The 16955-nt window shown below is 39.8% G+C and overlaps 1 protein-coding gene across 1 annotated transcript; it reads right to left on the bottom strand.

Moving 5' to 3' along the window:
- Positions 1-15792: 15792 nt before the first annotated feature.
- ch25h (cholesterol 25-hydroxylase) lies at positions 15793-16869 on the bottom strand. Its single transcript, XM_023831031.2, has one exon. It carries the CDS (start codon positions 16819-16821, stop codon positions 16069-16071), a length of 753 nt encoding a protein of 250 aa, XP_023686799.2. The 5' UTR covers positions 16822-16869; the 3' UTR covers positions 15793-16068.
- Between the last annotated feature and the right edge of the window lie 86 nt (positions 16870-16955).

Below are 16955 nucleotides of genomic sequence, written 5' to 3'. Positions count from 1 at the left end.
TTTCCCTTCTGTTGATAAAGGGCACAGCCATCTTGAATTCTGAATTCGGGATCCTCTGTGCTGTCCGGGATATTTCTCAGATCTCCGAGAAATGGGAGCGCACATGTCGTCACTTCTGGCTTCAAAACTCGGAATCCGAGTCCCGAGGGCAAATGGAACGCACGATACGTCCCATGATTGATCTACCGACTTCTCGACCATCGGCTTCGGATTGCGTTTTGGCTTTTGGCAATACGATCGGACGGCTATTGACAACTACTCGGACCTGGCTCAGGATCGACTACCCCTTGTTTAATCCCTAGTAAACTTGGTTGCCTGGATGCACTTGTGTTCATCTTGTTTGTCAGGACACATCCACTATCGTTTTAATACTAGCAGCGGCACAGACAAGGAAGCCGACAATTTACACGACACCCAGAGATACCCGCTAAACACACGCATTGTCGGGGCTGACTGTTATGCCCACGCAGGAAATGTTACATCAAAACTATATTACGTCAAAACACTCCTACAAAACATCGTAGGCCTGTGGGGCACCTTCTATTTCCTTTTATTGTCTAGACCATAAATATAAGACGACAGCACTTTTTCAGACATATTTTGGTGGGAAAAACCCACGTATATTTGGGTTAACACGGTAAATTAAGTTTATAGTGAATTGAAACCGAACATTTTATTATTGGTGGCCACTTTCCAAGATAAACTCGATGTAGAAACAGCGAAAGCAGTGGTGAGAGGAAAGGTCATATTGTTCTCATCATACAAAAGATGAACAGGAACGTGGAAAAAAATCTTGAACAAAAATAGAAAAACTGAATGGCACTTATGCTAAAAACCCCAGAGCTAGTGCAAAAGGAACCGAAAGACACCAAATAACAGCACGACAATATTATTAATAAAACACAATTTTAGATTCAAATTCTTAGACATGAACATTTTGAACACAATAACAAATCACGGAAATATCTGGCCAACCAACTCAAACAAAATGAGGAAAAAACAATTATACCAACAATAAAGAACTCATCAGAGCTGACCATGTATTCACCCAAAGAAATAAATGACATACAGTATTTCGGGAATTTTGCACAAAATTATACACCTCTGATAAAAAGCCCAATCAATCAGATATCACCACCTTCCTCAATACCACAGGTTTACCCTTAACTTAATAAGGGCCAAGTAGATGAATTAGACAAACCATTAACAGCTATGGAGTTCCATATAGGTAAGGAGCATGTGCTGATTACAGAACCACATGACAAACCATCTCAGGGATGAAAACCTGAGTGCAGCCATGTGGAAGGTGATACCTCAGCACCACACTAGTCCAAAAGGTTTTTTCCAGTGGTTGGAGTACCAATCCTGCACCCAACCCCCAAGTTATTCCCTGTAAGAATACAACCTCCTTATAGGGCTGGATGTAGATTAACATCATACCCAGGACGAAGCAATTGCAGATGAAGGGCCTTGATCAAGGGCCGAACAGAGTAGACTCCCTTTGGGCATTCACAGACTTTGAACCAGCAACCTTCCAGTTGCTAGCACAGATCCCTAGCCTCAAAGGCACCACTCCAGGTCCATATATTACTCAATAAAATGCCAAATATTAAGGTTCCAGGACCTAATGGCCTTCCTGCCAAACACTACAAATACTACTGGAATACAATCTCAGCACTGTTTCTCAGAATGGTACTTGACACCAAACACAATTCCAAAATCCTTCAGCGCATGAATGCAACTGTCATCACAGCTCAAATAAAAGCCAACAAAGACCCAACCCTTTGTTCCCGTTACCGCCCTCTATCACTCATCAACGCAGATCTCAGAATTGCCACTGGATTGAAACATTAAACCCATCTTTAATACATCCAGATCAAACTGACATTCATCAAATAGACATTCATCAAATAGTGCAGATGATTTAATTTAGTCCATGTCTCAAAACAAAACAAATTGGAAACAATAACTGTATCCCTAGAAAAGGCATTCGATAAAGTAAACTGGACATTCCTGCATGAAACACTTCTTAAATATGGTTTCGGAGAGCAGTTTATTCACTGGATAAGAATATTATACAGTTCACCAGTGGCCACAGTGGTTACTAACAGATTAACATCACAGAGGTTCACACTGCAAAGGGGAACCAGGCAAGGATGTCCACTCTCCACATCACTTTTTGCCCTGTTCAACGAACCTCTCGCCACTGCAATACACCAAAATGATACTATTAGAAGAATCTAAATCCTCAACATCAACATCACATTTATTACTTTGCAACAATTAGTCCAAAAGAATGACATCAAGAAAGAACAATACCTTCAGCACCTCCTATTAATATGTTCTTAAATCTAAAATCAATATATTAAACAAAATTTTACTACAATTTCCACTTGTATAAGAAATAAAAAAAATAACTGTCACAAAGAAAGTTCTCTCAACATTATACAAGCTAATATCCACTGTACATACAACTATTTACATTTCACTTGAAGCCTTTCATCTACTACAAACCCAAAAATGCAAGAACACCTTCATTGTGACTAAAAGCACTAACCTTCATTAATATTCAATATAAGATAATTCACAGAGCACAGATCACCCAGCACAGTGTATAAATGGGCATTCAGGATGCGGACACGTGTTCACAGGGTGCACTATGAACACCGGATACCTACTTTCATGCAGCATCTCACTATCTTCTTCCATTTGTCTACTTGGAGATCTCTCAAACATAACCCCACCAATGGAAGATGCAGAACCCACAATGGTTGTTTTAACTATTGTCAAGAAAACTATCCTGTTAAACTGGAAAAACAGACACAGTAAATATCACGTCAAATCTGAGCAGACCCTTAGCTTACTCAGAATGTTAATAATGAGTTAGTCTGTTACCATAATTATACAGATGTATCTCCACAAACTGGAATACCATCAAAAAGTTATTTTTTTCAGTAATTCAATTCAGAAAGTATAACCTATACTGTATATTATATAGATTTATTATACATACAGTGATATATTTCACGTGTTTATTTCTTCTCATTTTGATGATTATGGCTTGCAGCTAATGAAAACCTGAAATTCTGTATCTCAGAAAATTAGACTATTGTGACAAAGGATGATTAGGAGGCCAGATCTGAAAGTGCCACAGTGGGCAATTTTAGCCTGGATATCAGGATACCAGCCCTGCTCTTTCAAAGATGCCCAGGGATCTTTTATGACCTCATAGAGTCATAGATGATAACTGCAGTTTTTAAAGCAGGTGGAATGTTTCCTGTTCTGAGGGAGAGATTAGTAATTGATGTTATCAGAGGACCAAGGACTGAAATGCAGGTATTAACCAGAGCTGTGGGTAATGGATCAAGGGTCAAGGGTGCAGGAAGAGAGTTTCATCCTACTAATGATGTGCACAGCTTGATTGATTTTAGCTGTGAAATCTTGGGATTTGGTGCAACGTCACAACCAAAGCTGTCGTTGTGTTGTCATTGTGTTGAAAAGTAATGTCATGTATAGCCTTTAATGTTAAGTGTTGTAAATAGTAGTGTGCAATGGCCCACCGTGTGGGGTGGGTACTCAGGGTGACCGTATGGTAGGCAGCGTGTGTGAGTTGTTGGAGTGAATGTTATGGGTGCAATAAATGCTACCTTACCACTGAATTATAATGCCTCCGGCCTTTTCATTGCACCATCCAACGCCATGGAAGAACTATACACTACAATATTCTGCTGCCCATTGAGGAAGTTTTTTTTTTACTTTATTTTATTGCAGATTGTGAAGGAAAGTGATGTATTTCCTCACAAAACGACTGTATAAAACTGGTTGTCTCGATTGCTTAACTCAGGAAACATCTGCTTCCTAATGTCTGCTTGGAAGTTTTTAGATTTTCCAGGACTTTCCGTCAAGTTTTGCTTCAAAATTTTATTTTAAGAAACCAGCCAAATGACCAGTGTCCCATTTACCTTAAAAAGGCATGGGGTAAATTGGTTTTTCATGATGATTACTTTGCATGAGTACCACATAACCATGTGCTGGATAATGTGGAGGAATGGAGGCTGAATTAAACAGGGCTGGGGCTGATTGATATAACAAAATATTTAATCACAATATATTTTTTCATATCAGTTGATAATTATCACAATATAATTTAAATCATTATTTCTTTACTTTAAGGATCCATTTTTGCTGAAAAGTCCCTTAGCATTCCCCTTAAACAGATTCAGAACAAGACAAATTGAATTAACTGCAAAGTGAAATCTAATTTTAATAAATATATATGAAACAAAATTTTGGTCATAGAGCGCAGTGTTAAAGTTTTGATTATTGTTGCTTAGTTTTTTTTATTTTCTTTTCAATTTTCAAAATAATGAACAAATCATTATTTTACCAAATTAGCATTTAAAAATGCTAACAAAAAGTATTTTTGATTAGTTGTTTTATTTCAGTTAGTTTGTTTATTTATACAATATTTAACTTGTATTAATATATATAACTTTTATAACTTATAATGTATTTATAACTTGTATTATACTTATAGTAGCCTATATTCATAACATACCTTTATACCGTGTACATTGTAACATATCCGTAATAGACTCATATTTTTGTACCCTAATATCTATAATAGACCCATTTTTGAAATATATCTATATATCTATATTATTGCTAATATATATTTTGTAAATATTATGGCTGAAGGACTTTCTGGATGGATGCAAACTGCATTTCGTTGCCATAAACTTGTGACATGTGCAATGACAATAAAGTTGAATTCTATTCTATTCTATTTAGTCTTTATTTGTAGTTTTATTATTTAATTTTTATGTCATATTTTATTTCAGTTTATGAAAATGTATTCTTGCAGTTTTCGTTTTTGTTACTGATTACCCTGGTAGGGTGTAACACCAGAAAACGCTGACAATTTGGTTTGCTGCTGTGTTTTTCTCTGGTTGATTTGCTGCTCATTCCAAGGAATGAGTTTGACACGGTCGTGTTGCCATCCATCCCGTATTGAAAAATAAAACGCTGTGTTCTGTTTTGAACCAATACAGGATGTGATTTGTCTCGTATTTCGCTCCCCCACCCCCACAAATTATATTGTGAAGGGGCCAGGGGGTAGGGTGGTGTCTGAAAGTGGATACCCTAATTGCTGGTATCTGTGACTGTGACAGCTTGCATTTTGCATGTCCTACTTGAATGCGACGCTTCAAGTGAAGAAACACATTTGTATTATGTACAGCTCATTGCGCCACTTTGTTGCGTTTCTGACTTTAAAATGCCAATGCACCAGCATCTTTTCATCTTGTTTAGCCACAATATATCTTTTAAAAAATATATGTTGCAGCTGCTGAGCTGTCCTTTCTTTCACCGACACCTGAAGTTTCCTCTGAGTGAGTCATAACCTCTCCCATGAATCACATATAGGCCTGCTACCAAAACAGTAGTACGGTATGTGGCGTGCGGTGCTAAGTCAGTCAACGTTACTTTGTGCTTGTCATAGGGGCTGTGTCCTTTAAGCCTGCATTTGAAGACCGAATGCACTGCAACAAGCCTGTCCCATTTCGAAGGCTCCTTCGAATGTGGTCTAGTACCACACTGTGAAGGATGCACTGGATGGATCCTTCTGGATCCTTTGCAGCTCAACATATCCCAAGATTTATTGCGCAGAAGTAAAGTGGGCGTGTCCCAGCTCGGTGAAAAGAGCTGTACTTCATGACACAAGGATAAGACTGGGGACAGCTGCCAAAACAAATAGGAAATTATCTGTAAGCCAGACCGTCCAATCTGACGATGCTTTCTGTACGCCTTTGTAGACCGTGGCCTTCGAAGGATGCAGCACCTGAATTCAGTTACAGCCAGGGGGTCTGTTCATAAAAGACCACATATCATTGGTTGGACTTGCGTTCATTTCTGTGATATGATAGGCTGGTACGTGCTACCAAGCAATGTTCCTTATCGTCACTTTATTGAAGTTTATAATTTTCTTATCCTTATCTTTTCTTATCCAGTAAGTCAATATATTGTTTACATTACCCAGACCTAAGCAACATTGCTAGTGGAGTGCTGGCAGAATGGACCCATTTCACCAGCATAATAGTGTCACGCCACAGCTGTTATACTCTGACTGTTGAATTGTGTTTATATCTTGATGAAGCTATTGCTCAATGCTGTCTTAGCAAGGGCTTTTCAAGTTTCCTAGACCATTAGCGTGATTCAGAATGAACCTTTTCATATACACAACTGTATTCATGAGCAAAAGTGTTTCATATTTCAGTTTCAAGCTTAGGAAATTCCCATACACTGTTAGATATTGTACAGTGTTGTTATTCCTAATGTCCCGAGTATACTGTCATGGAGGATGAAACGTGACTTAAAAACAAATCAATCAATAAAAAAATACATCTTACTAATAAATTGACCGGTAGTAGCTGTTAATAAATAGAGCAACTTCCATTTTAAAAGTGTCATTATCTTCATTGTCTTTCGCCACAATACGTTTATTTGCACTCTGTATGTGGGTCTGCTGCATTGACATAGAACCAATAATGCAGATTGTTCTTACTGATGTGTTTGATTTCATTTTCTTAGCTTGTATACTAATTAGTTGGTATGAGAGCCAAAATAATATTATTATTATATTTAAAAATCTTATTATAATTATTATTAGTATCATATACATTATTATTATTATTATAAATTGCGGTTTTATAGAGGAACAGGTTGCTAACCTGCCAATGTCACGCTGACTCGTTCATTTTTGTCTAACAGCAGAGATGTCAGTGTCTTTGACGCAGCCCATAAATTGTTTCAGTTTTTCTGTCAGCTGTCATTAGCCAACAAGAACGCCAGCTAGCATTTCTTCTCATCCAATCAAGGCCCAGGCAATGGAGCACTAATCAGCATAGTCTACCTGACCAATAGTGCTTAGCAAAAAGTTAGGGCTGCCCACCTCATTAACATACAGATGAAGAAATCTGGAAACAAACAAACAAATCTGAAAATAAATAAATAGCATATTTTTGGTGTGTATTTATTTGTCTGTTAGTTTATCCATGACAAGTATTTATTTAATTTATACCAAAAATGTATTTTCTTTATTTAATCGTCCGCTTGTTTATTTAAAAGTTACTTTTCATCCTCCACAGTGTTGGGGAAGTTACGAAAATAATCCATTATAGACAGGTAGAAAGTTTAGGTCCAGAAAGTCCAAATCCAGACCACGGTTTTGTTTCAACCCGCCAGTTGAATGCTCTGTGACTGACTCTTTTAGGTATGCAGCTACAGAAGCGTAATGCGTTCACTTGAGAAAAAATAATTCTGCTCTTTTTTTCTGAATTAACGAGATACGGTTTTCATGGAGAAAAAAAAATACGCTCTGTTTTTCTGAATTAACGACATACTGTTTTCACGTAAAAAAAAATACGCTCTGTTTTTCTGAATTAACGAGATACGGTTTTCATGTAAAAAAATATATGCATGGTCTGTTTTTCTGAATTAACCAAAAACTCAAAAACTCTCATTTCGCCTACTTTAGAGCTCAATTTCATTACTCGAGGCTTTAAGTAACATAGATGGCATTGTTATTAGTTTGTCGACTTTGCGCAGGTTTTGCGGTTGTTCAGACGGAAAGCCCATTCTCATTCTGATCATTGCAGTGTTTCTCCAGGATCAGTTGGAACAGTATGGCATGTTTCACGGATACAAGATGATGCATCTGAAATGCATTCAGGCTGGCCATGTGGTGACTCAAGAAACAATCAAACCATGTATTTTTTTTTATGAAAACTGTATCTGTGTCTGCACTGTCTGACACGTCCCCATTCGCCATTTTGAGTGTATCGCGGATGTAAACACATTTGGTTAACATGTATGTATTCAGTGTTTTTTTCTCTACAAAAATGTAACGTTTTATGGAACTTTATCAGTAATAAGTTACTAATTTTCATTACCAAAACACACCAGCCATTTAGGTATTTAAGAATGGAAAAAGAACACCACAAAAATGTCATTGGACATAACTTTATTGGTAATGTTTAAAATAAAATATAAGCGGCAAGCAGGACACAGGCTCGGTATACAACGAGTTTATACAGATCCTTCCAGGCATCATGTAAAACGTTAGAAACCGTACTTGCAAATGTTTATATACTTAAACCATAGTTGAGCATTGGTTTTACAGGGCACAGCACACAGTGACAACCTTATCCAGCATTGCGGCTTATAATCCATGTACGCGAATATACATACTGTATACATGCACTGATACACGTATCATTACAGTTTTGCTGTTTACTTGTCTTTAAAAAGCATTCACTCTGTAACACTACTTTAACACGAACATATTAATCTATTTCCGCTGCCCTCCGTAGTGAGGCTAGCTTGCTAGCGTAGTTTAACCAATGTGAAAATACCCACTTCAGAAGACAAAAAATGCATATTGAGTAATATTACTCAAAAAAAAAAAAACATCTCAGTTGCCTTTATGAAAATACCGAGAGCAAACACGCATGAAGGGAGATATCGTGTTGAAAGTGATCTCCTTCCGTCTCATTGCTGCGACCCAGGCCACCCGACGCCTCTTCGTTACCTCCTCTACCTGCTGTCCATATCCTCTTTTCCAAGTGGGAAACCGAAAAAAATCTCATGTTGTAGTCCACCTTTTTGCCATTTCTACCATGTGACTTGGTATGACAGCCTTTCACATCCCACATCAGTGTCCCATCTTACAAGAAATAATGCCGGACGCAAATGCTCACTCTTGCGTTGTATACAACCAAAATGGCGATTCGACCCACAATGCACTGCGGCTATAGAGCGAGTGTGACGTCGGCTGACAAAGACCAATTCAGAAAAACGGAGCGTTTTTTTTTTGTTACGTGAAAACAGTATCTCTTTAATCCAGCAAAACAGAGCGTTTTTTTTTTTTACATGAAAACTGTATCTCGTTAATTCAGAAAAACAGAGCAGAATTATTATTTCTCAAGTGAACGCATTACGCTTCCGTATGCAGCAGTATAGTACACGTATTCGTACCGAAATTTTTCTTCACGGGTCTTTCGGGTCATTACGCATATGTACCGAACGAATGCAGCAAATGCGGAACCTTTGTGTGTTTCTGCATTTCCCCCGAGCAACATTAGGAAAGGGGCGGACGAAGCCGCGCTACTACACATGCGCGCGTACGTCCTAATATGAAGTACAACAGAGGTATTTTTTGAAATCATGATAGATATTTTTAAATTTTATTACGCTTTGCATTTTTCAGACAGTATTTGTGTTGCACAGTTCTAACATGAAGCTGAAAGCTGCTAATGTGAATACAGTACAGATAAGGTACAGTTAGCTTTCTAAATGTGCATCTTCATGGATGTTTATTTTAGAGAATATATTGATTAAATTTGTTTTTATTAGTAGGTTGCAGCAGTATTGACAGAGACTTTTTATTTAAGAAAGAAAGTCATACTTTGTTCAGTAAACCACTGTTTAATAAGGAAAAAACGAAGTAATTTATGTTTTATTTCTTTCACCCCTGCTGTACCAAAAACGTACCGAACCGTTGAAACAAAAACTTAGTCTGGATTTGTATTTTATGGACCTGAACTTTCCACCTCTGGTCCTCCTGCTGTTGCTGTTCCACCTGTTTTCTGTAACTACTTAACCATGTTAATTACGGGAAACACAGGCCTCAGGGTCAGACAATTCTACCGAAAGGGTGATGCAGACGCACCAATTCACCTAACCCAATGGACGTATGCTATTGACACAAACATGGGCGTGAAAAATAGGCGGGGTGGGGAAATGAACCCACAGCCCTGGAGGCATGATGTCATCACACCACCTGTTGTGTAAGTAACATTATATCTTATAATTCTGCAATTGAAAAGGTGGATAATATTAACCTTTGTGGGCCTATAAATTCAAGGTGGTGTCGAAGTTCTTAAATATGTCTTTTCTTTTTACTTTTACATTGGAAGCAGTGTGTAGCTTGGCATGTTAAGGATCTGTATTGCTGAGTACAAAACCGGTGGCTAACAAAGCAAATTAAGCGTGTCATCATATGACATTAGGTCTCAACTAGGGTTGGGTACCGAAATAACCGGTATGTACCGGACCGAAACAAAACGCGAATTTCGGTGCCACTTCGATGCCTGAACTGTCGATTGAAATATTTGTTCTCTGGGGCTATGATGACACAGTTGTAATAAGCATAAGGTTCATCAACACACACGTGACATCATCAGGAAATGAGACCATCCGAGATGCGCGTGAATGCAGCAACTAACGTTACACTTGCTCTGACGGCAGCAGGTGGTCTACCGCTATCTTAGCTTGCTAAATTAAACAACTTTTGTTAAAATGCCTAAAACTAAACGGTCGAAAGTGTGGCTATATTTCACAAGAAAGGATTCCAACACCGCGGCGTGCAGCAAATGTTTTACAGCAGTTGCGTGTAAAGGGGGAAACATGTCAAATCGAATGAAACATTTGAGGGTACACGGAATAAACTTAAAAGCAGAGGGATGCACCGTGCTTGACAGCTTGCGGACAACAGCTGGCACGATCGGTGTGGATAACCCCAGCCCCAGTCATACCAACCGTAGCAAAAAGGAGTCCACCGATTATGATGACGACAGCAACCTTTCCGCAGGTTAGTGGTAGGCTAATGTAATGTTAAATTAACATTACATAGGTGGCGCATGTTTTGTTGTTTTTTGTATTTACATATATATTCATATATACTTTAAACTTTTAATATATTGTTCAATTTTAAGCATTCAATTTTTTGTTCAATAAATATGTATTCTTGAGTCATCCACCTTCATTTTGTGGCTTTTGTAAAGTATCGGTTCAGGCACCGTTTTGGCACCGGTACTGTTTTAAAAGTATCAATTTGGCACCGGTATCGAAAAAACCCCAAATGATACCCAACCCTAGTCTCAACCCCAGTTGCTTCTGGGATGCTGGTCGACCCATCCATCCATCCATTGTCCAACCCACTTATCCTACTGGGTCGCGGGGGTCCGGAGCCTATCCTGGAAACAACGGGCATGAGGCAGGGAACAACCCTGGATGGGGGGGGCCAGCCCATCGCAGGGCACACTCACACACCATTCTCTCACACATGCATACCTAAGGGCAATTTAGCAACGCCAATTAAACTTTTTCTGTTCTCTAAAAAGTTACTGATATCTTACTGGATGGCTAGATGAACACCGCTTCAGTATCAAAATCTCTAATTCCGCCGGAGTACCCGGAGGAAACCCCACGGCAACATGGGGAGAACATGCAAACTGGCGGAGACTCGAACCCAGGTCCCAGAGGTGTGAGGCAACAGTGCTAACCACTGCACCACCATGCCGCCCCCTGGTTGACCCTGTAGTGCACAATTTTTTCTCACTTTCAGTATGATGCAAAATTTTTGGGTTGTCATACATATTGTTTAAGGTAATTTATTTGGGTAGTAATTCTTATTTGCTCAAGAAAAAAGCACAATAGTAGCAAACAGTAACACAATAAACAATGAAAAAAAACTTTTTCTGTTCTCTAAAAAGTTACTGATATCTTACTGGATGGCTAGATGAACACCGCTTCAGTATCAAAATCTCTACTCAGGGGCACCTCAGCCGTTCGATATATTTGTTAAATTTCTTCACCAGCCCACTTAATTAATTAACTTAATTTGAGAGGTACTGATTAGCTATAGAAGGGATTCTGGTGGTCAAGTCAACAAATACATGGGTATATTGAACGACTACTGCAAATACTGGAGTGGCTTGAGAATAGGTTTTGAAATGGCTGAACTAACACACTTCGCCAGGCATAAAATTATAGTTTTATAAAACATAAAGTTAATTTAAACATTATTTTCTTTGTCATGGTGTAGTAAACTGTATACGTGTGCCTGACTTGGAGAACAACATGAGGTATATGAAAGGATCTCCACAGAGATGAATGAAGTTCTCTATTTGATTGAATTAAGTAATTCATTAACCACATCAGTTAAATGACCAATTTAAGCACAAGTTTGCATTTATTGCAGCATATTAAACCAGTTATTGCATCACTTTTTGATATATCCTCGGTTATTTTTCATTTGGCCTTATGACAGTGTTTCCCAACCCAGTCCTCGGGAATCCCCAAACAGCCCACAATTCTTCTCATTCCCAGCTTCTAGCCAATCAGTAACTCCAAATACCTTGCATGGGTGTGTTGGGAGCTGGGAGAGAACAAAAATATGGACTGTCTGGGAATTACCGAAGACTGGGTTGGGAAACACTGCCTTGTGATTTTATCATGTGGTCTGCAGAAGGAAACCAAAATAAGCAATGGAAAAAAATTTCGCTTCCTTCACTGTGTCTGGAAGAAATGAGAACTGCAGGTAAACCAAAACAAGATATGTCTGGTCTATGGCGTAGTGGAATACCCCCAAATAATCGACTAACTGCAATTATAAAACTCTGTATTCCGGAATAATGTATTTTCGGCTGATTTTGACTGTCTTTGTTTGTTGGAACATATGTTCCACGCAACTCTTGCTCCAGTACTGCTTGCACTTGTACGGTGAGTGGCTCTACAGGCTGAGGCTCTGTGCCCATGATCAGAAGGTCATTGGTTTGAGCCCCAGCCTTAACCCCCAGCTCCAGAGGTGCTGCATGATGGTTGATCCTGCGGCGTGACACCTGGGCAATGTGCCATTTGCCTCACAAAAGCATCCACTAAATAAAGGTTAAATGGAATCTCACACACAAGGAAGATCAACAGTGTTGGCTTTTGATGGATGTTTACCAGGAGTGTAATGAAAGAGTAGTAAGATCCAAGGAAGTTTAATGATTCACAATCAGGAATGACAAGGACAGTAATGCAATCGTGGTGAAATATTAGACAAGTTACAGTTAGACAGAAACTAACAAGCAAGAAGAGTCACTTTCAGAAAACAGGCAGTAAAATAGCGATACTGTATTCATGCAGGAAATTGTCTTTATCACAGATGCAAATACAAGTGAAGCTTGGGGGTCACAGCACATGGTCGGCCTGTGTCTGGCCGCCGGAGAAATTGGGGTTCAGGGCCTCGATGAAGGGTCCAGAGACGGCAGCAATCTGCCAGCCACAAGATTTGAAGATCTGATCATAGGCATGGAGTCCAAATGCAAATTCATCTTGGGCCTTTGCGACTAGGGGGGTGTCCCATGGAGCAGGACTTCTCAGTTAGCTTGGTTAACTTAAGATAGATGATTGTCCAATAGGAATGCTCCTTAACTAAACTGTTATTGGACAATCATTACTTCTAGCTTAAGTTAACCCAGATACAGACGGACAGACAGACAGAAAAAGAGAAAGAAAAGAATTTGCTTTGGGGGGCTGTGCTGCAGCCTCCCATCTCTGGGACCAGGGTCTGAGTCTCCACCCCAGCTCTATGTGTGTGGAGTTTGCACACGTATGTGTGATCTCCCTGTGTGATTGTGGGGTTTCCCCAAGGGTTCCCCACACAGTCTAAAAATGCGCTGAGGTGAGTTGAAGTTTCCAAATTGTTCATAGGTCTATGAATAGGGTGTGTCTGCCCCGTCCTGGATTATTCCCTGCCTTGGGCCCGTAGCCTCTGGGGTCAGCTTCAGATTCTCATGACCCAGCATAGCACAACTGGGTGGAAGAGGGAGGGGTGTTGCTTTGGATAACAGAGTCTGCTAAAAAAAATATATACAGTATATATAATTGCCCCCACCTTAATTATGCCCTGTGCTGCCTTGGTAGGGGCTTTATCACCCCCCCATGACCCTGACCAGCATAAATAATTAAAAGACGGACGGATGGATGGATGGATGGATGGAACAGTACCTCTTATAAATCAGCATATCCAATAGCATTATTGCATTTTCTATGTATATTTTATGTATATTTTTGTTACCTGATGCTGTGTGTCTGTTCTGTGCCACCAGAATAAAAACCCCAGTACTCTTGACATATCTTGCAAATGTTCCTGAATCTGAGTCTGACTTTATATGAAAAGCAGAAATGAAAGTTTGGAGTATGTGCCAAAATAAGTCAAGGACATCTAATTTATAACAAGTAGGGAAATGAAACATTTCACAAGAGGGGAAGTTAAGAGTTTTTTATGTATACATTACTGTGCATGCTGTGCTGCACTGACACACGTTTATGGTTTCAATGTCTCAGTCTAGGTCTGGTTAATCTGAGAGGTTATAAAGGTTGGTTGGTTGGTTGGTTGGTTGGTGCTATCCTAGGTGTGCTCCTGTCTTGTGTCCTGTGCTGCCTGGTTTCCTGGTACTCTGTACTGGATAGGATTGGTGGATGGATGGATGCTTACATCAACCTGAATGGTGATGCCTCCTTCTGGAACAATGTATCAGCAGATTCGGGTTATAAACTATTGTCTGTTGCAGCCTGTTTATATCTGCCAATAATCTGCAGGGAGGCTAATTTGTTGCCATGACAAAGTTTCTAAATGTTGAAATGTATCATCATCACAAACAATTACTATATTATAAGAGATAGCTGGATACACAAGGCTGAGCCCAATCCATTTGCAACTGTATGACAGGTTTGTGAAGATCTAGGAAATTCCAGTTCGTAAGATTAGTGAACTGTGACATCTTGACCCTATGTGTCAGGAAAAGAGAGAAACCTATACAAGCCATGTGTCTCTTTTGTTATTTTGGTTTCTTTAAAAATCCTGCACACAAGTGTAATTTCAAGGAATTTCACATACATATACCAAAAGCAAATACTTTCAAACTACAGTGTATAAGATATAAAGGAAATCAGAGCATGTGCATACTAAATAAAGTCACGTGCATGCATGGCAGGAACAGGCAGCAAATGAGGAACAAATGGGTATTTTCAGAGGGGCTTTCCAGTCTGGAGTTTTTGACATTGGACCCTAGCTGTAAAGTAGGATAAATGAATCCTTAAAAGATAGCCAGTCTTTTGACACTGCCGGGATTACTTTGCATATTTGGGCAAACAATGGAATTTCCCAGAAGGGAAATGAGTCATCCAAGGTTCACAAAATGTCCAAATGTTTACATAACTTTATCAGTGAAATGAATCTATTCTGAATTAAACACATTCTAAAATGCGCCCTGGGCACTTCATGATTACGGAAAATGTATTATTTTGGGATCATTAAAAAAAAAAAAAAAAAACGCCTTTGGCTATTCTCAAAAAATTAAAGGAAGGAAAGAGATGGAAGTATGACACAAGCAGAGAGAGGAGCCGTTTCCTGTGCTTTTCACTTACGATTCTTCCACTCCAGGACCGCACGCAAAAAGGCCATGTCTTAACCGCACCTCGGTCATGTGGTCGCTGCTCTCTCTGCAGAGGCCAATTCATAAATAACTGTCACAAAGGTACAGCCCCAGTGACATGCAGAGGTACACATTTTTACCCGTTTTGATTAGCTTACTTAAGCAGTTCTGCAGAGGTATATATCCAGTAGATTCAATTTCATATACAACATTTTTTCTGTAGGTGAAATTGTTCCAGATTATGTTGTTTACAGCCTAACACCTACTGGTCTGAACACATAAATTGAGGCCAAGCCTTGAGGTTCGTACGTTTTCATGTCCCTTCTTGTATCATCTGTGGAACCTGTTGCAGAAGTATAGTGGAAATTTGGGAAGCCTATAAATCAGCAAGGGTGCTGTTCAGACAAGCTGAACTTGAATTCACTGAACCATTCTAGCAACTAGTGCCTTTTCTGTGATTTAAAATGTTTTCTTGCCTCAGCAGGTGTTCAGTTTGCGTTTGCATTATAAATGAAGCTCACACCACAAGTACAGAAAAATAAATATTTAATTGGATTAAATATAATACACTCATGCATGCATTCATCTTCCACAACCTAGATGGGATGCCAGTGCATCACAGGGAATAAATAGAACATTTTTCAAAAATGTTGAAATGTTTAAATAAATTAATACTGTTGCGTAAAGCTCTTCATCTCGCTGTTTATCAGTGCAATCGGTTCTCTTTGAAATATTCTAAAGTCAGACTGGTGTTTGGCATGACACTCTTTGAACCTGCAGTCCATATCTGCATCAAGGCAGAACTTCACTCCATGTGCAACGTTCCAAAGAGCCGGTCCCAGTGTGTGAAGTAAGGGGCGTAGTTGGACTTGAACCTCAGGTGATGCAGGTCATGATGGGGTGCTCCTCCAAACAGGCCAAAGGGAACCAGTCTATGCGTGGACCAGGGGAAGTCGTAGCCACAGTGGTCCTCCACCGAAAGCCAGATGTTCAGCACAAAGAAGAGCATCTCCGTCATGGGGTGGCAGCCCAGCAGCCGTGGATTGATGGAGGCGAAAAAGCCGAGAGATAAAGTCTCCCAAGCGCCCGAGTACTCCGTGGTGAGGGCAAACGTGGTGGTGTACTTGTGGTGGACCTTGTGAAAGGTACGGTAGAGCCAGGGCACTTTGTGGTGGAGGAGGTGCCAGACGAAGTACTGGAAATCGAAGAGGAGGAGACAGGCGACGATCTCCAGGATCATACGATGAAGCTCAGGAGCATCTGACGGATGGTACGTCGGCCTGTAATACCAGTGAATCACACTCAGTGGGAAGATGAACATCACGTGGTTGTAGAGGCACTGCGCCACGCAGTTCCACATCATGCCCCAGGAGATGTCGTTCTTCTGCTGTATCCTGTACTTTCGCACCAAAGCCACTCTAGGCGCGAGAAGATCCAAGATGACAAATGGCAGGCAGAAGCCAAGGTAAACGGAGAGCGAGAAGAGCACAGGAAAGAAAGGGGATCTGAGGCATTGATGGTATTGTTGAATGAAATCCCACAAGTTCTGCAGTGCCATTGCGATATGTGGAGAGTAATGAGTTAGTCTGTCTTTTTAGTTCAGAGCTACTCCTACTTAAATACCTAAAAGCCCCTCCCACGTCACCCCGCGGAGAACTTTAACTCATTCCGAGCTCGTGGTATCCACTGCAT

This window comes from Paramormyrops kingsleyae, chromosome 20 (genome assembly GCF_048594095.1).
Source record: "Paramormyrops kingsleyae isolate MSU_618 chromosome 20, PKINGS_0.4, whole genome shotgun sequence".
Lineage (NCBI taxonomy): Eukaryota > Metazoa > Chordata > Actinopteri > Osteoglossiformes > Mormyridae > Paramormyrops > Paramormyrops kingsleyae.
This window is presented reverse-complemented; position numbering and strand designations above follow the sequence as displayed.